A 27,525-nucleotide genomic window follows, 5' to 3' on the forward strand; every position below is an offset into this window, starting at 1 on the left:
TTCCAGTAAGTAATTCTTCTCCTCTTTATCTTTAGTGTTCTTCTGTCTGTTTGAAGCCAGATAGATATATGGCATTTCAAATATTACTGTAAGACTTCAAAACAAATTGGTTTAACATTTTCATATTAGAAAAGCAAGAGTGCTCTACGGTATAGTCCTCCATAGAGTTCAAGGAAACAAAATGCATTTTGAAAGGGTGAGTAAGCTCAAGACCAATTTCTTGTTTCTGATGTTTCTCCTGCAAATTAACTTGAATCTGCAAGTCTTCATTTTAAAATCAAACATTTATTTGCCATCTTAGCCATCTTTGTTCCCACTTGTGAAACTCCAGCTCTCTCTTCTGTTCTTGTCTTGAGGGACTTGTTTGTATTGCCTTTTGAAAAAGCCAATCTGAAAGACAAGATTTTGGAAATTGTTGTCAGCAAATCTGAGTTATCAAATTAAACCGTAAAAGAAGAACTAAAATAAAATGCATATATCTGGTATTTGCCCTTGCTTTATTGTAACAAATTATCAAGTGATACTCTTCAATGAAAAAGTGGGTTTGCTTTTTCTTTTACTTTTTGGGAGGCTAATACTCTCCTGCAAGGAGTAAGGATGTGTGGGCTTGTGACCTGTAACAGTCCACGGAATCCAGTATTTTTTTAAATGTGAAATGGTGATAAAACTTTTCTGTTAAATTTGTTTCACTTTTATACTTCCCTGAGAAAAATAATGGATGGAGGAGGTCTACAGATAGGTAGAGAAGTTAATTTCTTACTCGCATTTTAGCATTCATGTTGCAGTTTAAAATAGTGAGCTTCTTCTTTTGGCATGAAACAATGTTGTAGACTATTAGTCATCACCTGTCAAGTGGCTTTTAGTGTGGAAAGCCTAACTCTCCGGGAGCTGGGGGAGCGAGGGCGGGGAGTGAGTGAATGAGCTCTGTGCGGTTTGGTTTTAAACTATGACCAGCACCATCCCACAGAAATGATCCACTTGATATCATTAGATTATATATCAGTAAGTTATATAAATCAGTTGCAAACATGAGATGTCATATAAATTACAGGAAAGGGTTTGTGTGGTGTTGATTATCGGAAAATGTAGAATACATCTACATAAGATGTATAAGATAAAGGATAATGGAAGAGTATTCTGAAAAAAAACCACAAGTTGCAGAAGGAATTATGTTTCTTTAGAAAGGACAGATAGCAATAAAATATCATTTATCATTTAACTTGCATTAATAGCTCCAAAGATCCACCAACGGTGAATTCCTGACTTGAGAACAACTGAGAAACACTGAAAACCTACCTTCCATAATATAAATGAAAGAAGCAAAAACAAGGCAACACCAACTATTAAGCCTGTTCCAATTATTAGCACAGTAACATGGTATTTGGGCTTTTGGTGGTGCACTCCTTCCAAATAGACCTGGAAAGCAGAAAATAACATCAGTTCTGATATTTTTTTCCCTAAAAAATACTAAAACAAACCAGGAAAATTTATTACGTTCTTAAGTAATCAAGACTATATTCATTGCCTGTGCATAGACTTGTATAGAATTCTACGATTTTATCATAAATCCATTAAAAGAATTTCTTACATATGCAACTTGCTTGTCCTCGTGTACTTCAATAACTTTTGCATTTTTTTCTGGTGAGGCTGTTGCTCTTACTTCAAACTTCAATGCTGATGCATCATCCTAATTAAAAAAAAAATCCTGTTTTATAAAAAATAACTTCAACACATTAAGTCCTATCCAGCAAAAATGGTAACACAGCAGCTCCCAGAAACAGAATCTCACACAAACACACAGTGGTGCTTTTCTCTGATCACAAAACAAATTAGTACCAGAAACTGGAATTAAGCCCAGTTGGATTTTACTTAAATCCACATCTATGCTGCTTTTCTTAGAAAAGTACAATTATAGGTTGAAGTTAAATCCCAATCCTACACAACCCAGCCAGAAAGGGCAAAGTAATACACACTAAATAATAGAGTGATAATCTAAAATACATATTTTTCAGTGGTTTTCATTTTTCATATATCACCTTGGGGCTTAACATGGAAAAAGTAATAGGTTTGGATTTAGATTTAATCATACTATTTGCAAATATATATTAATACCTAGAATTTATATACAGAGAATACTGCAAATAAGACTTGAAATATTCTCCTTAAGCATGAGAATTTACCATTTCTAAAAGTGAAGGAGTTGCCTCCAGATACAACTGAATGGTTGCTTCTTTTCCACTTTCCATGTTTCCAAGCTTGCAATATATTTGTAAGCAAAAGTTGTCATTTTTCATGCAGTACTGTAGAAGGGAGGGAAAGAGTAAAGCTTCAGTTTATCAGCATTTGTAATCTTAGTATGAAAGGCACTCAGGAACTATATAAAAGAAAAAGACCCATGTTTGTTCCTGAAAAGTCAGGGTGGTTGTCATTCACCATTGTCAATCCACAGGTGCTAAAGGAACAGTACAAGGGACCAGCCTAATTGTTACTGAACAATTTCATTTTCTCAAAAATACAAAACTTTTTAGGCTGAAAAAGAACAACTGTCACAATTTGGTTATATGCGGGATTTTTTTACCCTGTTATGTCAAATTAAGCTTTTATCAAGAATAATAAATGACAGTGACTATATTATATCCAGTATAAATAGCACAACTGATTGTACACTGACAGCTAGTAGCATTTCTCTCATGTTTGGATTAGACAAAAAAAAGCAAGTCTATACATGAGTATATTCCTTGTCCAAGACTGCACTGCCTTAGTTCTGATTTGATATTCTAGTGCAGGCTGTCTCAATCATTGGTTGATGTTCCTGGTACTGTGCTTACTTGAAGTCCCTAATTAACATTTTAAAGTGTCCAGCTTCTTTATAAGATGAAAATATTAAACAAAATTGTACTTCATCAAATACAAATTGCAGGACACAAATGTCTATGACAACTAACCCTCAAAATATAACACTATAATAGCATTTCTGGTTTGGACTACTACATAATCAAGTCTCAAATCTCCAGCAGGGTCTGTAAGCAGGTATACAGAAGGATGTGTGTGGACAGGGCAGGCATGTACAATATTCTTCCAGCCTCCCAAATAGTTTTATTAAGGATGTCCTGAGCCAAAAAATATTTCCTTATATTTTTAAATTCTTAATGACTTTCAGTTCCATTAACTTGTATAGCCCCCCTTGGAATTCATTTATTATTAGCATTCACAGCACCCTTCTGTAAAAAGTTCCACCATAAGTACTACTTTTGCCTTTTTTTTTTTGCTTTGTTATGTTTTTAAATAACTTGGCTCCCATTTTTGACAGTTGATGGCACAATTTTGGTGTGAAGAAGCCAATGAATATTTGATCTGCATACTTCATGTAATTAAAATTAAGACTCTCTTTTTTCCCCCCCATGCATAATTTCTGATTTGAATTTCATATGCCATTCTGTTTGCCCACTCATTCTGTTGCATAAGCCTTTGGAAGTTCTTTGTAGGTGACTGTCATCTAAACTGACTTCAGTGATGTGTCATTAATCAACTCTCTCATCTGAGCTCTCACCTCTTTCACTGAAGTCATTTATGACTATGCTGAACTTATCACAGGTCCCACCACAAATCCTTGGAAGACTGCTCTGGTGACCTCATTATGTAAGAGATACTGTTGTCTTAAGGCTCATTCATGCAGTCATTTACTTCCCACTGATGCTAAAAGAGAGAGCTTACCATTTGTCTCTTAGCAGGCTTTGAAAAGAAAGTGACAACATCTTTTAATATATTTTCATTTTTTTCTGCCACACTACAGTTTCTGGAATGTTTATTATAGGAGCACTCTCCAACTGTTGTCTGGAAACAAAAACATCATCATCACTGTTAGAATTTAAACATCAGATACTAAGCAGAATACAGATTTCTGAAAGGTCAGAAGCTCAAAAGGAATGTAAATTCTACCTTCAGAATTATAAAACACATGGGACTGAAGAATTTCCTGTTCACTCTCCTTCACCACAGTTAAGAACCTGAGCCCATATTAGTACCTAGTTCTGCTGTGCTCTGCTTCAATTTTTAATAGAATTCATATAGCTAATAAAATTATATCGAGTAACCTGTGCTTACCTTGATATCCAATGTGTTGAATAATCTGAAGTTATTGGGTGGAAAAGCATTAGGTATCATTATTTCTAAGGTTGTATTTGGAGCCATGCTTGGTCCTGCACTGATAACCTTGAGGAGGAGAAAGTTATAAAGAGTATAAGTACATAAAACCTAACAGAATGGGGTAGCACTTGCATTGCTGTGCTATCATGAAAATGGATTCTGGTAAGAGTTGTAACATTTTGCTTTATTCATTGTGTAGACTTCCTGAACTCTTTGCTCCTCTGCACCAAATGAGCAAGCAGTGCTAATCTGCGATGCTACTTCAAGGTCATACAGACCACCTTCCAGGAGAATATGCAACAGGAACTAGGAGAGATTAAATGATGCCTTACAGATCCTCTTATAAGGAGCTCCTAGTTCCTTTTCTTACCATAAGTTAATTATTTTTAAAGTATTTTGTAATGAAAGAATTGGCAAGTCAGAACTGCTCTAGCTCTTTCAATCCTGCTTCTGCAAAGTATTTTTATTCTGACCACTCAGTGGAAGATTATCCAGAACAAAAAAAAGTGTTTAAAGAGGGACTAACAGCTACTTCCCATCACTGATGTACAGAAGTTGCTCACCATTCCCTTGCACTCTTCAACACTTCCCTTAGTGAATGTGCAGATTGTCTTTAGACACATTGGAAATGTAAGTTTTAACCTTCAAAACAAGGATAACAAAGTTGACAAGGGAGAACTCTTACATGGAAAGTGAAGTTGATACTCTCCTTCATACACGTAAGTGGGGAATCTTTCTCATTTGTTCCATACACAAACGAAGGCGGTGATACGAACCTACAATGGTTTAGAAGTTTTTTATTAATATAATTGCTAAAAATCATTCACTTAGCTTTCTGTTTTGTGGTATGTTCAGTAAGATTGGTTCTAAGGAAATACACAAGTTTGCATGTAAGTAAATCTGGGAACACTGAGTAGAAGTCCTCTACCTTTGTGCTTTTTCCTCTTAAAAGCACAAAAAAACCCCAAACAGACATATTCATAAATCCTCTTCCAAAACTATACCCCACAACACACCCAGAATCTGGTCCATGTTAAGCAAGGAATCCGAGGATCTGCTGTGCTGTTATTAAATACCTTTCAATAAAAAAAATGTTCCAGTTCTTAAAAAAATGCTAGTCAAGAGACAAGATCAAAGCACCACAGCTATCACTGGTGTCATCTCACAGTACTGGAAAGAAGATGTCAGAAGTGTATGGGCCAGACCCCAAGATAGCTGTGCCAGTTTATTACCAGGAATTTTCAGCTGCACCACACTTCTGCTTAAAGCTTTGTACAAAGTAACAAGGCAACAGTTCTACAGATATGCAGGTATAGCAATAGCTGACTTACCCATGTGCATTTAACTCAGTCTCGTATTTTAGAGGTATAGCTAAAGTTAGTGTGTTATCCAGCAACATGCTCCCATCTTCATTTTTACTATAAAAATGGAATGAGAGAAAAATGAGTATAACAAATGCAGCATCACACACTACACATTACTTCTGTAAACAAATAGTAAACATAAATATTAAAACAGACTTACAGGTTTTTAAAACAAAAATATTTTTTCTAAAAAAGTAAAATTTTGCACAGGCAGAAACCAGCTCATTACTTAAATATCTATTATCTGGATTTTTTTTGTAATTTTCTCCTTCTCTACAAATTTGCAACCCTTGTGCTTTCTTGCAGTTGTGCTTTGCTAAGTCTTTCCAGTGTTCCCTCCTCTGTTTTCCAAAGCTAGTAGTATTTTTCATTGGACTTTACCAGGTAGCATTAATGATGATGTTGAGGTCATCTTCTGCTCTGGTAAACGAGCTTGCATCCAAGAGAAAACTAAAATCCAGCTGTAGAATAAATAAAAATTTCTTTATACCACATTATAGTGTGTCTTAACAGAGTTTAAATAAAAGCATCTTTTTGAACTCATTTAGAATTTCCTGTTGTAAAAAACACTCAGAACTAAGAAAATACTTGCTCTATGAGTCTTCTGCTCCTTTTTATTGACCTAACACATCTGTTCACAGCCATAGTGAGTTCACTTGTCTAGTGAACCAAGCACAATCAGTTGATGCATAATGCAAACAATGTTGTCCCTTAATGAATTACTCCAGAAAGTGTTTAGGCAACTGATTTTAAAAGTAGTAGAGAGCATTGGACACCAACATAATAAAAGACCTTAGTAGGAATGAAGGATTGGTTCTGAGAAACAAGGTTTTTTTCCCCTCCCTGAAAAACCTTCCAACATATTTAGGGTGTTTTTAAAGCTAGAACTTCATACATAGCCATACACAGCTTACCTTTGATTTCTGATCTACATATAAACAACCAACGCTGCACTCAAGTTTCACTGCATGAATTTCTTTATCTAATACATCACAATGTATCTGTTTTTCTTCCTAAAACGAAGGACAACTTGTTAATCATTAACACCTTTATTCCCCCCCCCCATTTCACAATACATGCACATGCTGAAATTGGGTGGTTTATACTTCCTTGAAATATGTGTTTGTTATTTCACTGATGCAGATATACACAGCAGTCATATTATTCATTACTGCTTTAATGTATCCTTGTATTTATTACTGTATCCTGTTACTTCATCGTCTGTTTGCTAATAGTGAAGCTAAGGCACATGCATCACACCCAGACCCACTCAAGTTTAAAGCCAACCTCTGAAAGGTGTCAGGGGGATTCTACACAGTTATTTTAAAAAGGCAGAAAGAGAGAACAATTAGCTTTGCTACTTCTTCGTAAGACTGTAACTGTGAAAAATGGCAGATTCAGAGATCTTTGTGATCACTGAAAGCATGAAAGCACAAAAAGTACCCATAACATAGAATCACAGAATGGTTAGGGTTGGAAAGGACCTTAAGATCCTGAAATACTTTTAGAAAACTTTTTTTTTCTTTCTTACTTTTAGTTGTTACCATCACATCCTGTTATTGAAATGATTTAAGTCACCTGTACTGATTAAGTTACACATGGTTTAGGTAGCTATAAATATCAGAAATTAATAACTGGAGTTTTGTCAGTATTTTAGGGAGGAGGAAGTGTGTGTAGGCTTGTCAGTATCTAAAGAAACTTAATAATCCATTGACATAATTTCTGGCTGAAAAAGGAAAATCTCAAAGGACTCATGTTTGACAAATTCTTTTGTTCTTACCAATTCTAAAATTCGGATGAAATAAAGACCTTTAGGGATTTGAATGTGGAGAACAGTTTCATACGCATCATCTCCAGCATTGAGCAGAGAAACGTTCAACAATAGAGTCTTCATACTTCCAACAGCAAGATATGTTTTCTTATCATGAGGCCTATAAAATTTTAATTATAATGTAAGTGAAAAGTAATTCTATATACAGCTTGCATGCAAAAATTTCCCTCCACTGCTCTTTCAGTTAATTTTATTTGGTTCTGACATGTCCAGCTAGAGATCACTGGGAAAGTTTTTACTCAGTCCTGTAACTGAAGGTACTACACCAGTTACACCAGTCGATTTCAGCATTGTCCTTTTTAAGGCTTGAGGTTATCAACGCAAGAGCAAGAAAACTGGTGTCAGACCAGTTGTGCTTCTGGCTTTTACAAGATGGGTCCTTTCCTTCACAACCAAGAACAACAATTTGCTACTGCTGCAGTTTTTTCAAACATTATTTTCGAATTCACTCTTTGTACTCAAAGTATATATTGAAGTACCACGAAGCAGGTTACAAAAACGGCAAATGAACATGCCTGTCTTATGATCTATGCAGTATTCTGTAATCATGTTACGAGTATAGACAACCTGTGGGGGGCTAAAAGTAAACTTCAGCTTGACATTAAAGTTTAATTAAGACTTGTAGAAAGGCTGTCTAGAAAGAGACATTTATCAGATATTTTGGCTGGAAACCAAAACATTAGTCACTGAACACCTTTGGGAAAGAAGCTGGCACTTAGAAAAGCAACAGAAGGTAAAAGCACGACATAAGCAGATAGGTTCCAAGACAAAAGCAAATTAAAGAAAAACACAACGTTAACATTTCAGTTGCTTGATTAGGTTTAGGTTAAATTTTAAAGTTCTTTTACTAGTTACATGTTTACTGTTCAGCCATCTTCTATTCATTAAAGCTAAGCTCATTAACAAGCTGCTGTCACGAAGATGCCTCCCAGCTTAACACACAAGTACACAAAAGCACCAGGTGCACATCTGGGACTACAACAAAGCTGAACTAGAGCTTTTCCCTGGTAATCATATTTCATTCTTCATTAAAAAATGCATGATGTGGACTGGAAATTTACAGAGCAGGCCAAAATCTAAACAATTTAAACAAAACATGATAGTGTATACATGAAGCCTCAACTCAGTAAGTAAAGCATTACTTTAACATTCCTATTTGATTTCATTCTTTTAAGACTAAAAGTGTTTGCTTTGCTGTTAAAGGATAATGAATGCATCCTGTCTAGACAAAATAAATTAATGCTTCACAGCTAACTAGTTTTTAATTGAGATTCTATGGGCCCAGTGTAATTCAAGGTGATACTTCACACTTTATCAAGATATTTAGCCTTATTTACACTGAAAATCTGCTGCTGATAACCTGATGCCAAGCAGGTACACTGTAATCTGTTTTCCTTTCTTACGAGTTTTGAAGTCCTTACACTATTGCATCAGTAATGGCAATGGAAATGCTGCCCAGTCTGTCTGAGAAGTTTATGACTGTTGAAATAAAATAACCTTCAAGCCGAAGAAAATAAAAGGGCTTCAGACTCATGCTACAGGCTATGCATTAAAGTAGGCAGAAAGATACTAATCTTATTCTGAAATCTGTGAAGATGAAAAAGCTTGTGCTTAGGATCACATAGGTGTGATTAATCAGCATTATGGGTTTGTCAGCATCTTCTGGTATCATTTTAGGTTGTTTAATGTAGTATCTCGTTTAAAGTAGAATCAACTTTAAAGGTGATGAATTACACAAGAAAATCCAGGTCACACACAAAATACCTAGCAAGCTGAGCTTTACAACAGGTACAATTTCTCTTTTTGCATACAAACAACCCATATTTCTGGCTTTGAAGGATAATATTCAATAAAGAAAAAGGTTGTGATGACAAAATATAACTTATACAATTAAAATTAATTCTGATTAGAAACGATGGTACATGGCTTAAAACTTTCAAAAGATGGTGCTGAATCAAAGTGTATATACTTAGTATTGCTTGGTGTAATACAAATTCTGCAAGACAATAATAACCGTATTTAAATACTTTGAAAGTGCACTAATTATCTTGTATAATACAGGATTTAAATATGATACCTAAATTGGAAAGAATGGGAAAACTGAAACACATTGAAGGGTATGTCAAAAAAATTAGGGGTGTTAATGAGAAAAAAAAAGATCACAAAACAAAATTAATTTAGGAAAATGAAATCTAATTCATGTAAGGAAAAGAAGTCTGAACCTCACATAATACTCAACCATCTGGTGTCTCAATCAGCAGTATAAACCCCAAAAGATGAATAAGGGAAAAGAGCCATTTAATTAATTGGTAATTGAAATAGTAAATATAGCAATGTCTTAGTATAAAACCAAAGTATCTTCTTTCGACAGTGCAAGTACAATGTCTTCATAAGAGCAGCAGAAATAAGTGACAGCTTGTCAATTTTACCATAGCTATGATGTCTACATATTGAGTACGTATTGTGCCCTTCATCCTAGCCCAGTCATATATGAAGTGTAGAATACAAGTTTGCCTTTTTGTGAAGATCTGTTTTATGAGCTTCAAAGTATGCTAATGATGCAAGACAGTTCTTCAATTTTACAAATTTCTGTTGCATTTCCTGGAAGATTTACAATTTTAAAATATTCTTCACAGTTTCACTCCTCATATCCATAGTCTACTTCTGAAAATTAATGTTTTTAACACACAGGATTAAGAAATAATTTAGATAAAATTTTACTGAACCTCTTTCAAAAGAGAATAATGAAAGCCACATTATACTTACTTTGGAAAAGCAATTTTCCCAGAAACAGTCAAGTCAGCAGAACAATTTTCTTGGGAGCAAAACCTTGCAAAAACAAACTATAAAAGACAAATAAAAAAGGGCACTTTAGTGTGTTATACATATTATAGTGAGTAAAAGTACTTCCAAAGAAACCTATTGCCTATTACCCAGTACATGGAACTGGCTAATAGCTCTTGCTCCTAAAACTAATCAGGCTATGACTTGCCATTTACCAAACACATGCCTGTGTCTCAGTTAAACCAGTGGGTGTATGTTCAGCTGATTTTTTAAACATCGTACTTAGAAAGGGTAAAGCATTTTAGAGAATCCAGAACAGTCTGCAGTCTCTTGTATGACACAGCACATTAACTTTTGCAAGAGAGTTCCATTACACAAAGGTTACTTATCATACTGCAAATAAGGTTTGATGAGACTGGAGACACTGTGTGCCACATGTGTCTGTGCCTTGGTTATCAATATGCTACAGAGCACGTTTATGTCACTATATTCAACAACACCCTCTTTAACCCTGTGGTTTCTCAAACAAAATTCTGAATGAAAATGAAAAGGAAGAAAAGAACAGATACATATCTCAGAGTTCTGATAGTATCGGAATTACATGAAGCTCAGTGTTAGTGAAAAGTCAAATCTATGACCATTCAGTAGTTAAAAATTCAGAGCATCCTGACTTTCTCTTATATCTGTTAACTAAGTTGTTTTGGTTTTGGCTTTTTTTTTTTTAATAATTTAATCTCATACTCATTTAAGGATACAGAATACACTTTTCCGCCTCCACAGATTTTGTGGTGGAAAACGTGCAGTACCTTCACAGAACTAGTAGAATCATAGAATAGTTAGGGTTGGAAAGGACCTTAAGATCATCTAGTTCCAACCCCTCTGCCATGGGCAGGGACACCTCACACTAAACCATATCACCCAAAGCTTCATCCAACCTGGCCTTGAACACTGCCAGGGATGGAGCATTCACAACCTCCCTGGGCAACCCATTCCAGTGCCTCACCACCCTAACAGTAAACAGTAGTATTTCAGCAACATCATCAGAACACTTCAAGATTAATACCAACACAGTTTTAAAGATTAATCTTTATACTGGAAAGTGACTCATCCTGTTTACTTGAAAAAGTATTGATACTTCAAAGACCAAATTTCATACCTGTGTGTTCTGAGGTATATAATATTATGTATTCTTGCAAGTTCTCACACATAACTTTTTTTTTTAACCATAATAAAAATTTTATACCAGTTCTACAAATATTTTTTTTAAATGACAGATTAGGCATTTTTTTGCATATAGTTTTAATAATTAAGACCAAGGCACTAGATGCTGGTCTGGAAAATGCATTCCTTCACATGCTATGGATGTGTGAAGCTTTTTTTTCACTGAAGATTAAAACATGAGTATTTACTTGTTGTGTTGGAAAAAAAAAAGAAAACTCATACACTAACCTTGCTTACGATAACATCTTTCTCTTTCCTCCGCTGAAGAACAGGTTGAAGTGGTGAAAATTCTTGACTATTTCTCTTTTGTAGAATATGATGCCCCAGCTGATAACTTGCTTCAACATGTACAGGAGTCAAGATATCCCTTACATCTTTCTATGAAAATTGGAAACCTAATGAGTTAATCATATAAAACAAGACATGTGTGCTTATGTTTCAAAGATTATAAGGTTCCCTAGAACTAACTTAAACAGGAACACTTATTTTATTTTACATGTAGAATAATTTCACATGCCATACGGCTTACATACTTTTCCAGAAATCTTTGTCACTGGAAGAGGTAATTAGAAACACAGAAAAGCACAATCAATCAAAGACAGAGTCTGGCATTTCCGAATGGAAGATTCTTTTATTAAAAGAAGTCTTATTCAATTAATGAACCTATTTCTGGTAATAATACTGTCTTACCCATGAAATGCTGTACTGCACAAAGAGAAAAATAGGAAAAAGTTGGCTGAAACTGATGAAAGTTAACCAGTGGAATAATGCCAGACAAAACCCAGGGATTTTTCTGTATGAAATCAAAAGGAGTTCTCTCACAGGACCAGTAAATCAGGTCATGACTGCATTTTAGTTTCCTGCCTCTTTGTGTCCTATGCTGTATTAAAAAGATGCAACTCCTCAGTAAATGACCATTTCGTACATGAAGGCTTGACTGTGTAGGAATGTTGCAGACCAGAGCCCAAACTGCCTACTTGTGAAAATTGAACAGCTTGAAACACCAAGTACTAACAATAGCAAACCTGATTAAATTAGTCCCTAAGTGTAGGAGACAGACAGACACTGATTGTCCCTCCACATGGCCACTACTTTAATTCTTATCTGCAAGCCTGCTTTGGCCAAATCATATATTCATAATCATTTTCCACAAGGTCTTCTCTGCATCTGCTTTATATTACTGCCATTACACTAATTAGCTATTAATTAGTCTTTACTCAAAATACATAAAACGTACTTTGTCTCTTGCAAGGACTGTGCTTGACAGACATTCACACTTACTTAACTTTAGGAGCTTCATACAGTACAGAAACCTCAATGGGTGAAAGGAGATGCTTATAAAGCTATTAATTAAGAATTAAAAAGGAAATTGAATTATATAGAGGAAAAAGAAGACTACAGGAAGTGATAAGCCAAATCTTATCCTTGCTCCTACACAAATATCTACTGATGCTGGTACATAAGGTCAGCTGTCAGTCAAATCTCTCTTGGCTTACAAAACTCTTAAAAGTAAGCGGCAATTTGCTATTGCTTCTGTAAGTAACATTCACTTAGGTGCAAGGACCAGTAGAGCTGTGTCTGGACTATTTACCAGTGGATAATGTAAGCTCTGCTTTCTACTCTGAAGCTTTGTCATGAAGGCTTCTAATGGTGTCAAAAACAAAAGGCAAGAGAAAGGAAGGAAGAAGAAAAATACATGGAAGACTTTTCCCCTGCAGGTTTTTTTTTTTTTAGCTGTAGAGAATTGAGTCCATTTCCCAGCCTCTGTGCAGGATCAGCCACACCAATCATCCTAATACATGCTGGTTTCAAAAGGTCACAGAATTGCTACCTTGAGGATTTTAAAGAAAAGGCTAGGCTTGTTTCCTCTTACATCTAAATATTTCCTGGCCTTGGTATTTCTTTAAATTCTTTTCCCCTTAGCTATGGTCTTAGAGGTGGTAAGTCTATTTTTTTTCTGAGTGTAAAAAAATGTGATTCCTCTGCGTCCACTAGTTTTTAGCCTTTGATTATGGTTTAGGATGTCAAGTTCTTCCCATTTATTCTCCAAAATTTTTGTTGCAATTAGCAAGCTTCTAAGAAAGAATAAAAGTGATCCAGTTTTTCTTGACCAGTGAATGGCCTTAAAAATACCTATGTCCTGTTTGCAGTTGTTCTTATGCTCTAGATTGGTCCCTCATTCAGAAGGATATGCCAAGCATGGTTCATTTCCTCCAGGGCAACAGTGACTTTGAGACTACTATTACAGTTCTTACTGGCTAGATTCTTAACTACCTCCAAGTCAGTACCATCCTCAGCTTAAAAGGATGGTTGCTGTTGGATCAAACTCTACTTCCGGAGAAACCAACAGCAAAATTCCTCCTGCTGAGTAGCTGGTATCACCTCTATTATCTGATGCTGGTACAAGCCTGTCTGCGTATCTGACACCTTGCAGGCCTCCAGCAGCCTCCTGCCAAATGCCCACTTGCCCTGGCAGCACTTCCACCTCTGTGGCTTCTTCTCTGAAGCATTCCCACTAGCAGATTCCTTCTACAACAAAGTTGCCTCTACCCCTTCACAGAGAAAGTAACCACCGTCACCACTAATCTGGTCCAGATTTCAGGTTGGTATGTCCAGGGGAAAGATATATCTGTACAGGCTTCTCTTTTGTGAGCAGAGGAATAGAGAAATTACTTTCCAGCACAGTGCACATTCTTATTGATTGGCTCTAAGTTCATTCATGAAACTATCGTGAGCACTATTCCTACCCTGTTTCTACCTGTTGATGCTCTGAGTATTTTTCTTGGTGAGTGTTGCAACCCTTGCAGGAGAAAAATCAAACAACTCCAAGCAAGTGTTGTTCTTCAAACCCTGCTAGCATTTGGCTGCTTGCAAAAAATGCACAAACCAGACCATACTATAAACCTGTAATTACAGACTTGCTTCTACCAATCATCTTCATTTCACTTCCTATGGATCAGGAACAGGTTGTTTCCTTATCAGGCAAGTCTACCTCACCTACTCAGTAAAAAGGGGAGCAAAACCATACATGTACTCTTTGAAATAGCTAAAAATGACAAAATAATAAACATTTTCTCTGTGTAACTACAAGTTCAAAGATTTTACGTTAATGAGTACACAGGAAAGTTCCATCAAAAATGTTCAGCAGAAAATTATGTTATACCCTATCTTGTTGGTTGTTCCATATAGGCATCAATCTATGATCTGTTATCCATAAAAAGAGTGAAAAAATGTCAAAACTGCTCATGTCCTACTTCATTACTGTGATGATGATTATGCGCATTCTTCACTGACATAAATGATGGCAGACTGACTTCCCCACAGAAAGCTGAGAAAGCTTCAGAATTAAAATATATTAACTGTGGAATTTATGAACACAAATATTTTACTTCCAAAATTATGTGATGCAATTGTAAACATAATTGGTTCTTTTGCAGCAGGTGTGCTTTTCAAAGGAGAACAAAGGATTTACAGGGTAATACATACTCAAAATCATATTACCCTCATAAATGCTGGATGATCTTTGCAGGCAGTATTCTTGCTGTAAATCTTTACGTTTCCTGAGATTGTATCTGATGTTCCGTTGGAGGAAAAGTAAAATCTTGCTTGTGTATCCACTCTTCTGTTCACATCAACACTCAGATTATAAAGCAGCACTGTAAAATAAAATAAAGCAGTCCAGGGAAAATAAGTTATAAAAACTTTCAGTGTTATAATATCCATGAATTTATGATAGAAATCACATCTTCTGACTCACTTCCTTAAGTTATGTTCTGTAATATGAAATGCTCTGCTTAAAAACTCTGACATAAATCCATACCTAATGAACACTTCTAGTCCTTTGAAAGTTGACTGCATCATGACTGATCCCTGAAACATGCTTTTACATCAGGGTTAGTTTTGTCAAATTATATATATAGTTTTCTACCAGAATCTATTTAAAGAAAAACTGCTCCACTTACTTACAGGGCTGACACTAAATTTCAACAAACAGATTAAGTCAGCAGACACTGATGAATACTGTTTAACTTCACAGTTCTTTTCAACTTAACATGAACTGCTATGATAATAAATTGTAAATAATTTTCAGAGCATTACTGATGTATTACTTCTTAATCTCTGCCAAAAGCAGAGCTAGGATATCTAGAATTTCCTCTAGTCTTTTCTCTTTCAGTTCAAAGTCACATTCAAATCCAGCCAGGCCAAACCAGTCTGACTGCTCATCTTCACAATAGATATGAATTTTAAAAGACCTGAACCTGAAACTTTGCAGTTCATTGTTTGATGTGTTCTCTGTAAGGTATTCCCAAAGGATATTGTATATTTTCATACAGAAGATTTAAAAAATTTAGTTTTATATACCATGTATTTGTAGACCTGGTTGCAGCTTACAAATAGCTTATATGCCAAGTAGATTAAAAGCACCCAAGTAATACAATCAAATTTAGACAGTACATTATTTTAAATAAGTTCACCATGAATATGCCCTCCAATAGATACTGCTTCAAGCAATGTCAGTTTGTGCCAAAAGCAAAATATGCATTATATAAAATACAAGATATATTTTTCAGGAATTATGGTAGAACTCCCTCTTTTGCATAATGTTCCATAATTGTATGATCAGGTGCTTGAGATGCTTTATGAAGTGAATGTTTTTTCTCCATTACTAAGTGGAAGACCAAATCCTACAGTGGTCCCATATGGTTTGGTCCATGTCTGGAAGGACTGCTTTTAGAGGACATGGGAGTATCATGCTGAATAATCCATTTGATTCTACATTAAGACATTCACCCACCATTAATTCCCTGCCTAATTGCAAAGCAATAGCCCATACATTTGCATATGGAAAGTTCAGACAAACACTCCTGTTGGGCCCTGTGCAAAACAAGAATACAGTCCCTGGGCAACTATGTAAAAGAAAGTGTTCACAAAATAAGTGTGCTCTTATTCTTTGTGAACCCTAATGGCATACCATCTCATTCGAAAACCTGTCAAAATGATGGTCCTAGTTCTTATGGTGCTATGAAAGAGACCATCTAAAATAGCATCATTACAACATAGCTCAGAAGCATGAGTGTGAATCCAATCACCACTTGTTAGGTAAGTTAATTCAGGTACCTGAATTAACCTAATGATGCTGCTGCTTTAGCAGCAGCTGCAAAAACCTATAATATTACTGCATGGTTGTGCACAGCCCCAGCTGAACTCTTTCTATCACAATGCTAGCTAAAAATTAGTCTTTGTTTGTCTAAAGTGGTTTTCATCAAAACTTCAGATTAAACCATTGTTGCAATAGACAACTTGGGAGTTCCACCTTCATCCTCACAATATCTCACCCTTTTAACATCACTAATTAATGGTCCACTAAATACCAATAACATTATCCTGTAAATAAGTTAATTTAAATTGAACACATATGCTGGATGTTTTTTCCAGACAGCTTACCAATATATCCAGGCACTTCTCGTCCTGTATAGGTAAAGCATATCTTCAAATGCATACAGACTGCAGGCTGGTCATTTTCCATGCAGTTTAAATTAGTTCGATTTATTGAACTTGGATGTTTTAAAGAAGCATCAATAATTACCACTGGTTTTGTTCTAAAAATAGAGAAGAGTCAATGTTCACAAAACACTTCCAAAATAGCTTTCAGAATCTCTGCAGAACCTAACAACCTCTGACAGAATCTATTTTTGTATTTTGTAATTTTTTAAGCTACCTGCATTTTTCAGATAGCTTCAAATAGCTGTGTGCACATTATCTGCTGGCTCAAGAAGTTTCAAACACTATTTTCTTTTTCCCTCAGGGTGCTTACTTAAATGTTTAAGCAGTATTCTAGAGCCTAATGCCCGAAGTTCAACGCACCAAGAAGACTATCATGACGTTAAAATATATCAGTGTGTTTTATCAAATTACATTTAAAAATACTGTTAAATTGTATAACCTTTAAAAGAATGGAAATGTAGCAATCTCACCTCAGCACCACAGCAGAATCTGAGAGAAATGCACCAATTGCTACATCTGCACACAAAAAGATAGATCAATAAGCATAAGTTGTCAACATGAATTACTTCTCAGTTGCAAGCATTTTGGAGCATATTCACCTTTTGCTCAGCATTAAAGCACAATTTGTCCTTTATGTATGAGAAAGCATATGGTAATATTCAAAGCTGTTTTCTGTCTAGAATATGACCTCTCCAATATTTGTCCGCTATTAATGCTATGTGCTAATTTGCTGGACTTGCAGATATTGATAATGTGAGTATCTGAGGATGCGACTCCCAGACCAGTAAGCAATAGGTGACCTGACAGCAGGCCACGGGCATACTACCTCTTAGCCAAGCATTACAAATTAATCTGGATAGCTTTTCTGTTAACAGAGCCAGAACATGCAGTTCATCATCAATTTATGTTCTCACATCCTCAGGGGCAGGACAGGCAACACCTGACCTGACATAATGCTTCTCTGAAAAATGTCATAATTTGACAATATGTTTAATACAACTGTACACTAAGAACCAGCTAAATTATTTTTACACCGAATTAGCACTTCAGTGTCATACCCACAAGAACTCAAGACTCTTAGTCCAACATTGTGAGCCCCAAGTCAGGTTAATGCATTGTTCATGCAAACTGAGAGCCAAGTAGCTCAGTGATTCCTAGCAAAATCCAGACTATGTGAACATCAGAAAGGTTTTTTAGGTTAGCACACTGGGCTGGACAACAAACATGCATCCAGTGCCTAAACTGTTGTGACATGAGCAATGAGATGGTTGCATAAAAGTAAAAATTACACTTTTCTTCCTGTTGTGCACTATTACCTTACTACTACATCATTCTTAGTCCTTAAATAATAGCTAGATGACCATCAAAACTACCTCAGCAAAAGCTCTTTTCCTTTTTTTCTTCTCTAAAGGGACCATGTAATACGTCACCTTAATAACAGATTTTGCTTCTGTTAAAAGTAACAAGTAACATGATAAAGTTGTTCCCCATCAATCTCTATTCTTTTAAAAATGAAAAATAAACAAACTTGTTTAATTTACCTTGATAACCATTGTTATCTACATCAATTGCACTTGCTATGGATTGTCCAAACATGCTTAAAGAGCTACTGAGTTGATGTCCTTGTATTCTCTGAGAAGGAAAAAAATAGAAGGGAGAATTATTCTTGGAAAGCTAACCCGAGTTGCAGTCTCCAATGAAAAATGTTAGCACAACCTTCCTGATGCTGAAGGCAGTTACTTGCTTACCTGTGAAAGTATACCTCTGAAAGTAATATTCCTCAATTACAGCCAAGTGTTATATCCCATAAATGCTATCTAAGGCCTCCAAAACAATTATTTTTTTCTGTTACAGATTAATTCTGAAGTCTTTTAAAGTACCTTAGATGGTCTGAGTGTTAAATGAAGGGAGAACCCTCTTGAAACCGAAGGTTTTTCTGGACTGATTATTTTTAATTACAAAATTGTACCTGTGAAAATGATGGCGTTATTCCATCTTCCCTGCCGTTATATATGTAAATAACCCCCTTTAGATCATCTTCTTGTGGAGCTCCAATTGCTACATCTGTGGAAAAACAAACAATTATCAGTTGGTTAGTCAAAAGTATCATGGTCTTTAAAAAACAACCCAAACAAGAACATTGCTCCCACCCCCCAAAAAAAAACACACCACAACAAAAAAAACAACCCTTGTTTGTATTCACAGAACTATGATGACTCCTATAATTTACTATTCCCACATGGATTAAATAACTGAAACACAAAAAGTACTCTTATTACGCTGCCCGAAATGAACCATTTATTTTAACATGAAATGTCCTTGATAGCTAATAACAGACTTGAACAGGCATTAAATAAGGAAATGAAGGTAGCTGGTTTGTTCAAAGGGATATATTTTATGTCTAACAGAAATTCTTTTCCTACTGCCACTCAATATTTGCTTCACTTCCCCCCAACCCGAATGTTTTTGCTCCCTTAGAAAGGTAATCCACCTGTTTGCTCCACCTCCCCTCTGCAGTTTCAGGATGCCAATTTTACATTATGTTATCTGTCATACATCTACATTGCTTTGGTGCTCTTAATTTGATTTTACTTCTCTGTTCCCCAGCCCTACCTCTGGATATGTTTTTTCCTTTAGAGTTTGCAAATGTTTTGGGGGAAAACCTGAAACTTATGCGTAAAATTGTGAAGGTAATGCAAAACAGGAGGAACTACATGTATCAAGAATATAAGGAAAAGGTACCAAAGGAGGTAAGGAAAAAAAGAACTGCTTTACGGATAAGGAGACCAGATAAGAAGAGAATGACTATTCCAAGCTTTGCAGGTTATGGAACAGGACCAGAAATCACAAAAACAAAGGGAAAGGAGAACCCTGGATTGTACCTGCAATTAGAAAGGGTAATTATGAAGTATAAAGATATGGACTTGATAAAGATACAGCTCACAGCTTCTCACAAAGGATATTAGCTGCCTGCCTACAGTCCAAGTTTTGATGATGGAAAAACTGAAACTGCTTATGAATTTTTGAACAGTAGAACATGACAGGCATGTTTTTATCCTGTCCCCACACCATGTATTGTGCCTGCCCTTCTGCTGGAAGGGAGGACATGCCAGCTTTTCAGGCAGAAATTTTGGTCATTCCTTTTTGTCTTAAACCATGACAAAATGAATGAAGCCACTGGGCCAGGCCCCCTCTGCTTTCTTCAGTGTAGCTGGAGGCCTCCCAGTCAACTGTGTTTTGCAGGTTACTTAAACAGCTAGTGAATGGTCTTGGAAGAAAAGAAGCTAAGAGCAGTAGACCATGGGGCTTTCTGTAGCAAATACATTTTAGGCAGCCTAACTGGAAGCAGAAGGGAAATTCAAGGCCATGAAAGTCATTCTAGGTGCTATAACCCATCTTGCATCCTTTCATGTTTCCTAGAACTAAAATATCTTTTATCTGTAACTTTCACACAGCATTCCCTTTCAATGCCTGTTAGTTTTATGCTTATCACAGAAGTTAGACACAAGTCTGGAGACTGAATGCCTCTGTTCTCTGAGCAGGTTCCACCAGAGTAATATCAACATATCATATTTACAGAAGGTGTTTCACCCTGGGTGGTGGGGAAGGAAGAGAGGATATTCTGCTTCTGTTAAGGCATCCAACTTTATGTGCCTGAAACAGATCCTCCTTTATAGACAACAGGAACAAAAACCTCCCTTAGAGCCCCATTAACATTCTGAAATCACCACTGGCGGATGGCCACTGAAGTCCTTCCTTGTGTTGTCTGTCAACTGGTAAACCTTGCTAGGCAATTCATGGCTTATCTGAGGGCTTGACTGAGAAGTAGTCCCACAATAGACTCCCAGCTTGCAGGTTGTTTTCCTTATCTCCATCTATTTAGTGCTTCCTACTGGAAGAGCTTGACTCAATGTGTAATTTTTATTTATGATGTTAAAATTGTTCCCCAACCATTGTCTCAGATCTCTAAAACAGGATGAGGGATTCTACTAGAGGTCCAGCACCTGGAGTTATAGGTTATGTTATCACCTTGTGGTTATGCTCTTTATTAAAGCAACAGAACCTAATCTCTTGGTATTACACATCAATGACTGTGAAATAGCTGTATTTCAAAACAGTGGACTAGAAAAGTCAAGTTATCAACTGAAAGTCTTCCAAGACTTCCATAATTGTCCTGTTTATTGTGGCAGGCCACTGCTCAGAGAGAATTAAACCCAAGGAGTTTTCTTTTTATACCTACCTTCAAAGCCATCATTATCGATGTCTCCTAGATTGGCTATGGACTCTCCAAACCTGGCTGCATATGAGTCACTCCCACTGAGCTCTATGTTCAGTTCTACCATCTTTGCCTCCTAAAGGAAACAGAGTCAACGGTACCTTAACAGAGTGCCTTCCAAGTGTCCTGGAACATTACTCAAAATGTTAAAACTGACCTGGATGCCAATATAAAATCCTACTGAAAGACTTGGTGCAGAAGCAAGCACTACCAAAGGTATTTTAACAGTATTTAGTGTCAGACTAAGAAAAAAAAGAAAGTCGTTTTTTAATAAGGCGAACAGCAATGTGTTCCCATAGCAAGCACCTGTAAACAGTGGTAAGCTTATATCAGAATACAAGGGATTACTGCTGTGACAAAACTGCCAAAAACGTAGTAAAGAGTAGCTGTTCAGAGCTACTGTGTGTGCCTTAGATGTAGGTACCCTGGAGTTACTTAGATCTCTGTGCAGAAAACATGTTAGGAAAATGTTAATTGCAAGTATAAGAAAATAAATATGTATTAGAGAAAAAAGAAGGGAAATGCGAAAAAATTTACAAAGAGAGATAAATTCAGAACACACAAAAAATAGGGTTTATACTTTCACGTCTGATCCTTAAAAAGAATAAAAGAAAGCTATTTCTAATGCATGATCTGCAAAGTTAATTTATTTGACAAATGAGGATTACCAGTCTCTTTCCTGACTGGTACCACTAACTGCAGGCAAGTTTTTCATTCCTTGTTTGTTTCTGAAGTGCTAAAAAAGTTGCTCTTCACACACCAGTTCAGTGGTAAGCATTGTAATGGAGGCTGTAGTGGCAGGCTGTCACCACCTGTAGATATTGTGACAAAAAACTAGTCTGACCTAAGTTCTAACACTAGCATAACAATGCATCACACCTTATACAGCCAGCCTTCTGCAGGTATGCTACACAGTCCTGCCAGGATTGTCATCACAGTTCTACAGTTGTTTTTTCTATATCCTGAAATGTTGTATGCTGAGAGGAAATCTCTTCCTCTTTGTTATACTAGAATGACTATTACCATGCATTTTAAGAAAATACTTACAGAACCTGAATTGATATAGACATAAACTCTTCCTTCTTCTCTGATGACACTTTGCATTGGAGCACCGACTAGCAAGTCTGAGAGGCCATCTGAGTTCAGGTCCACAGCACAAACTGCAGCTCCGAAGTAAGAACCTAGCTGTGTGCAAAAATGAAATCACATTGGTGTTGAATTTCCATGAAGACATGCTAGAAGTTCTAAGGTGCAGAAAAGTAGTATGAAGGATTTACCTTTTTACCTCTTAGTTCAAACAGAATATTTAAGTCCTCCTCAATGCTAAAAATATATGCCTAAAATGAAAAGAAAATGTAAGTGGAGTCCAATGAACAATAATCTGAAGTATTTCCCCACATTTTCTCTACAACATGTGTTAGAGAATCACCAAAACAACACACAGTATCACAAAATACAGCTATTTACTGTATCCTATCTGTACCTTTAACACCTCACACCAATGTTATCTAAACAATCACTCCTCATTCCTCCTTTGACTTTCCTCCCTATGAAAAATCATACCTATCTGATACTTGTGTTTAATACATTAACCTAAATTGGAAAATCATGGGTGGCTACATGGGGGTATATTCTTCAAACCAATAGTATAAACAATCTCTTACTTTACCAGTCTGTTCCTGTTGGGGAGCCCCTCCAATTACTTCTGTACTGGTTGATGTCAGAAAATGTCCAGCCCCAACAGAGTATCCTGTGAATTAGAAATGCACTATTCAATACTGGAAATAAAATGGGAGCATGACGTACAAAAGCTGTCAACACTACAAATTACTGAGTCTGACATTCAGACCTCATGCAAATTGGCAATGAAAACAGAAAGGAAAGTTTTTTATATATATACAAAAGGTCAATAAAACCAGTAAGTCCTGGCAAGCAGAAACAAGTGTCAGAAAAACTCTTTTCTTTCCCAGAATCTCAATCATCTGCTACACTTTAAAAGCCAAAAAAATATATTTTTGTAAATGGGTCTACATAAGAGAAGTATTGCAACGTGTGGAGACAGCTCTGCACAAAGAGGACCACACTTTGGTGCAGGTGTCCAGCCACAGGACTGCAAACTGATCTGTGTGGTCCTACAGAGCTATCTGTGTCTACACAAGTCATCAATACTCTTTCCAGAAAACATTACAGCTAAGTTGAAACAGAGGAGACAGCTGATATATTCTGCTACTCTTGCATTTACTGAATGAATGTTGGCTCTCACAGTACACAGTGAAAATAGAAAAATCATCTCGGATCAGATAAGAACAAGCCTTAAATATTTACCCATGAAGATACTGATCTAGAATTCAAGTTCTCATTAAGCCAGCTTTTTTTTAAGGCTTGCTCTCATCTGATCCAAGATGATTTTTCCATTTTCACTGCATAACGTGTGAATCAACATTCTGCATTTCTTCCAACTTACGCAAAATATTATGAACCTTTCCCATACACCTCCTAGGGATCTCTATTTGTTAATTATTACTCTTTGTTTAATGAAGGATGTAAATAAAGAAAGCAACTTCTCAATCCCTGCTAGAAGAAGAGTAGCATAAGTAGATAATTCTGTCTAGTCATGTGTTTGAATTACACTCAGGTCACAAGATACTTCCACCACTTGGTAAGCAGGTAAGGATATTTTTGTTTATTATTTAAGGGAGAAGTAAACTCAGACTAAAAAAACCAAAAAACTTTGTTAACAGAATTAACCTGAAATAGATTTTGGCCTTAAATAATGCCAAAAATGGAACACAACCGTAGCCTTTACATTCTTTTAACCACATTTTGTATTATTATAAGGGAACAAAGCAGAGGTTTAAGTAGCATGGAACAATGCAACATTTAAGGTTTATCATAGCTGCTACTGCAGAGACACACAGATGAGCTAAGAGTCCCTTTCTTCATGTTCCTGTAGAAAGGCTAAGTTTAGAGGACACATGGCTCTGCCAAGCCTGGTACAGTTGCACCAGGTCACTAGAGAAGTATTTCTGAAGCAAACTCCAGCTCATCTCAGGTCCTGGATAGCTAGGGGAACCAGAAGAGGCCACACACATGCCGGAATGCCTTCCATGTACCCTTCTCCAGCACCAGTTCTTATGCAAGCTTTTGCCCATTTGCCTGTGCCTGACTTTTAGCTATGAATGATTTGACTCATTCATTACAGAAATTCTCACTGTTATAGCTATACGAGTAGAAATCTGGGATGACCTTTTTCTTCCCATACAGGTGCAATATTTTTTCTGCTGATTGTTACTGGAAATTTGTCTTATGAAAGATTAGAAACATTATTGGTTAACCATAGTGACTTGGGTATTTGATCACCTTTGCCATCTAGCATCTCTTTTGCTTGACTTTCCCACAGAGCCCAACTGCAGCCTTTGCAAGGCTCAGTACTGAGTTCTGAAGTTGGTCACTTTGTACTTCATAAGATGTACCTGCTTCCTATTATCAAAAGAGTGAAATCAGACACAGGAAATGTTTATCCACATGAATCAGATCTATGAATGGGAAAATACAAAAAGCAATAGTCACAGGCAAAAATATCCTTGCTCAGGAGTTCAGGAAGGATAGACAAGGTTTTCTGAGTATGTAGTGACAAAACTGAAGCTGATGATGGCTCTTGGTATAAAACCCTACAAATTTTAGCACTAAATTCAGCTAATTACTTGGAACTGGATACATGAGTAGGAGCTTCATGGCTTTGTTTGTAGGCATTCATAGATAAGGTTTGCTTTTCCATGAATCCAGACCAAGCAAACCGTACTAATCAGAAACCTATCTCTCCCCTCTAAATCAAGAAACCATAGAAACTCACTAAAGAGATGATAAAAACAGAAATCCAGTGTTTGAGAAGTTTACATGTAAAAATAATATGGAGGAAGCCTTATAATAAAATAATATTTAACAAAATCAGAACACACCTTTAGAACCGTCGCTTCTGGGATTGATAAAGAAAGCACTGATAAAACTGTGCACTCACTTGAAGATCAGCTATTTAGCTAATTCTTTGGCCTGTATTTTTTGTAAAGTATTAAATATTTATAAGTACCTAGATAGCTGCCGAACTTCACTTGGTTATTTGAATCTGTATAACCATGGATTTTATTTGCCGTTGTGTTATATATAAAAACAGAACCAGTCCAATAAAATGACCCAGGGGCTCCCATTATAATTAAGTCCTAAAAAAAAAAAAAACAAAAAACCAATGTTATTCATATTTAAATATTAATGAAAATAAGTAAACCAAGTCAAATTCTTGTCTTTAGACCTCACATAAATTCAATAAAATGCTACTGGAAATGCTTCTGCCTCAATACTGGGGGATTACCTCTAGATCACAGATGATATTTTTTGGACTTTCTAAAAATACAATTATTAAAATCTTTAAGGTGTAAACAACTTAGAAAAGAGCAACAGTGTATTTGCTTCTGAAGAGTTTTTTGAGAATCATTATCTTTGAGTGAAATGAAGATTAAATAATGCGGTATTATTCTGTCAAGCAAGAAGGTAAGAATTATTAGTGTTAATGTTACATCAAACAAATTGAAGACAATAATAAAATTTCACACTCTTATATTCATAGTCTTTTGCCAGATGAAAAGCAATTCTGCATTTAGTAAAGTGTAAAAGTATTCTTGGGAATAAAACCTATTAGTTTTAGAATTATCATGCAGGTCTTACAAGTTTCAATTAAAAAGAGATGAGAAAAGTCCGATTTTTTCCTCCCACAATAAAAGACAGCATTAATGTTTGCATTTATGTGTACACTTTTAGGTATGTGTACGTATATTAAGTATGTATATACCTAGAAAGAAGTTTGGTATTTTTAATACACACCTCAATGTAAAAGCTAGACATTCCAGCCTGGCACGACCCATGGTCTTCTCCCAACTTTCGCACATGATCTGAGAATGCCAAGACATTTTAAAAAATATGAGAAGCATGTAGTTTAAGAATTTGTTACCAGCTTGTCAACAGAAGTTGAGACAAGTTAAAAAACAACAAAACATTTTCAGTTCTGTAATAAAACTAGAAATACTGGTCTCCACTGTAGCTTCAGTATAGTATTGTAACAAATTCAAAGTACTATGTATTACCTGATCACAGCTGTGAAATCCTGTGACTATAAAGGCTATACTTTTCTTTTTTAAACTGTTCCATGAATGAAATAGCACAAATAGTTTGAGTAGCACAGTTAGATAAGCTTAGCTCTCCTCTTCCACTTTGTACAATTCAGGCATAATCTGATTGACAGGCTTATGATTCTTGACAGTTGTTTTGATGCTCCACTAGTGCTCTGCAGAGCTTGTGTTATGGCTATCTTAGACATATTGGTATCCATCATCCTTAGCAGTTGCCTTTATATCCAACTCTCCCAGCTCTGTTTTCCTGCTTTTCTTTGCTAACTGCCTCCCTCATCAGAATTTCCTTCATCTCATCAATAGATTTGTTCGCTTAGAAAAGTCATCAAAGGTAAAAGCGTGATTTCACCTATGTTTGTAATAGTCTCTGAAGCCAGCAGCAAGACATCTGATGGCATTATTCTATTGGTCTGCACAGAAAGGCCAGATGGTCAGTTCTTCCTTGCAGCCTCATGAGATTGTTCCCCTGGATGTGAGGCAGGCATGAAAGGGCAGGCAGGGATGGTCTCATCTGACCACTTCACATCTTGACTCCTACTCTACTCATGAAGTCTTCTCAGGAATGACCACTGAAATTCTTATGCCACAGCAGTGGCCTTGGCAGGAGGCAAGTAAAGAACAGGGACGCACACTGTGTTGAGGAACCACAGCAGCTTTCTACCAAAGGCTAAGGAGCAGGCAGCAACCATCACTTCCTGGTATTACTGCTGTGAGGTACTCTCCTGAGCAGAGCAAGCAAAGGAAGTAAAGGAAGCAAGGAAGTCCTCTACTGGCCTTTTTTTGAGGACCACACATGCTCCACTGATCCAGTCTAAGGAACAAATATTCTGATGCCCGATTGAAACTGTATTTTTTTTACCTGTTGAAAGAAGCTTTTATTTGAAGTGATAAACATCTTGCTAACAAATTTACACCTTAAGTTGGCCTCCTATCATTAGCACTCAACCTTCAAACATTTGGCTGCAGAAAGCCTGCTCACAGCAACATAGGCTTTTCACAAACTGCACACCATGCACTTATCTTGCCCTTCCCTACAAAGGACCCAAGCAATCTGCTTACCTTTATAGCATGGGCATATTCTTCTGCTCAGTTCAGTTCGAAAATCAGAAGGGACAGCAAAACAAATACCATATGGGAGTTTGTGTTCAGTTCTTATGTAAAAGATATTTTTCCATCTATGTCCACAAGCCTATGGATAAAAATCAAACGTGATTTTTG

General features: G+C 36.3%; 1 protein-coding gene across 1 annotated transcript in view; it reads right to left on the bottom strand.

Moving 5' to 3' along the window:
• Positions 1 to 265: 265 nt before the first annotated feature.
• ITGA4 (integrin subunit alpha 4) overlaps positions 266 to 27,525 on the bottom strand; it is a 34,613-nt gene continuing 7,353 nt past the window's right edge. The window contains exons 4-28 of the mRNA XM_005152563.3: positions 27,367 to 27,496; positions 26,003 to 26,070; positions 25,215 to 25,344; positions 22,792 to 22,877; positions 22,405 to 22,464; positions 22,175 to 22,312; positions 21,092 to 21,203; positions 18,821 to 18,915; positions 18,393 to 18,483; positions 17,322 to 17,367; positions 16,792 to 16,946; positions 14,848 to 15,002; positions 11,575 to 11,724; positions 10,108 to 10,184; positions 7,291 to 7,441; positions 6,425 to 6,523; positions 5,892 to 5,971; positions 5,478 to 5,564; positions 4,832 to 4,922; positions 4,105 to 4,212; positions 3,715 to 3,834; positions 2,181 to 2,300; positions 1,589 to 1,687; positions 1,297 to 1,416; positions 266 to 390 (exon numbers count right to left, since the gene is read on the bottom strand). Of these exons, the coding sequence (XP_005152620.2) occupies positions 298 to 390; positions 1,297 to 1,416; positions 1,589 to 1,687; positions 2,181 to 2,300; positions 3,715 to 3,834; positions 4,105 to 4,212; positions 4,832 to 4,922; positions 5,478 to 5,564; positions 5,892 to 5,971; positions 6,425 to 6,523; positions 7,291 to 7,441; positions 10,108 to 10,184; positions 11,575 to 11,724; positions 14,848 to 15,002; positions 16,792 to 16,946; positions 17,322 to 17,367; positions 18,393 to 18,483; positions 18,821 to 18,915; positions 21,092 to 21,203; positions 22,175 to 22,312; positions 22,405 to 22,464; positions 22,792 to 22,877; positions 25,215 to 25,344; positions 26,003 to 26,070; positions 27,367 to 27,496 (2,661 nt within the window). The 3' untranslated portion in view covers positions 266 to 297. The remainder of the gene's footprint in view (positions 391 to 1,296; positions 1,417 to 1,588; positions 1,688 to 2,180; positions 2,301 to 3,714; positions 3,835 to 4,104; positions 4,213 to 4,831; positions 4,923 to 5,477; positions 5,565 to 5,891; positions 5,972 to 6,424; positions 6,524 to 7,290; positions 7,442 to 10,107; positions 10,185 to 11,574; positions 11,725 to 14,847; positions 15,003 to 16,791; positions 16,947 to 17,321; positions 17,368 to 18,392; positions 18,484 to 18,820; positions 18,916 to 21,091; positions 21,204 to 22,174; positions 22,313 to 22,404; positions 22,465 to 22,791; positions 22,878 to 25,214; positions 25,345 to 26,002; positions 26,071 to 27,366; positions 27,497 to 27,525) is intronic.

The sequence above is a fragment of the Melopsittacus undulatus genome, chromosome 8 (genome assembly GCF_012275295.1).
Source record: "Melopsittacus undulatus isolate bMelUnd1 chromosome 8, bMelUnd1.mat.Z, whole genome shotgun sequence".
Classification (NCBI taxonomy): Eukaryota; Metazoa; Chordata; class Aves; order Psittaciformes; family Psittaculidae; genus Melopsittacus; species Melopsittacus undulatus.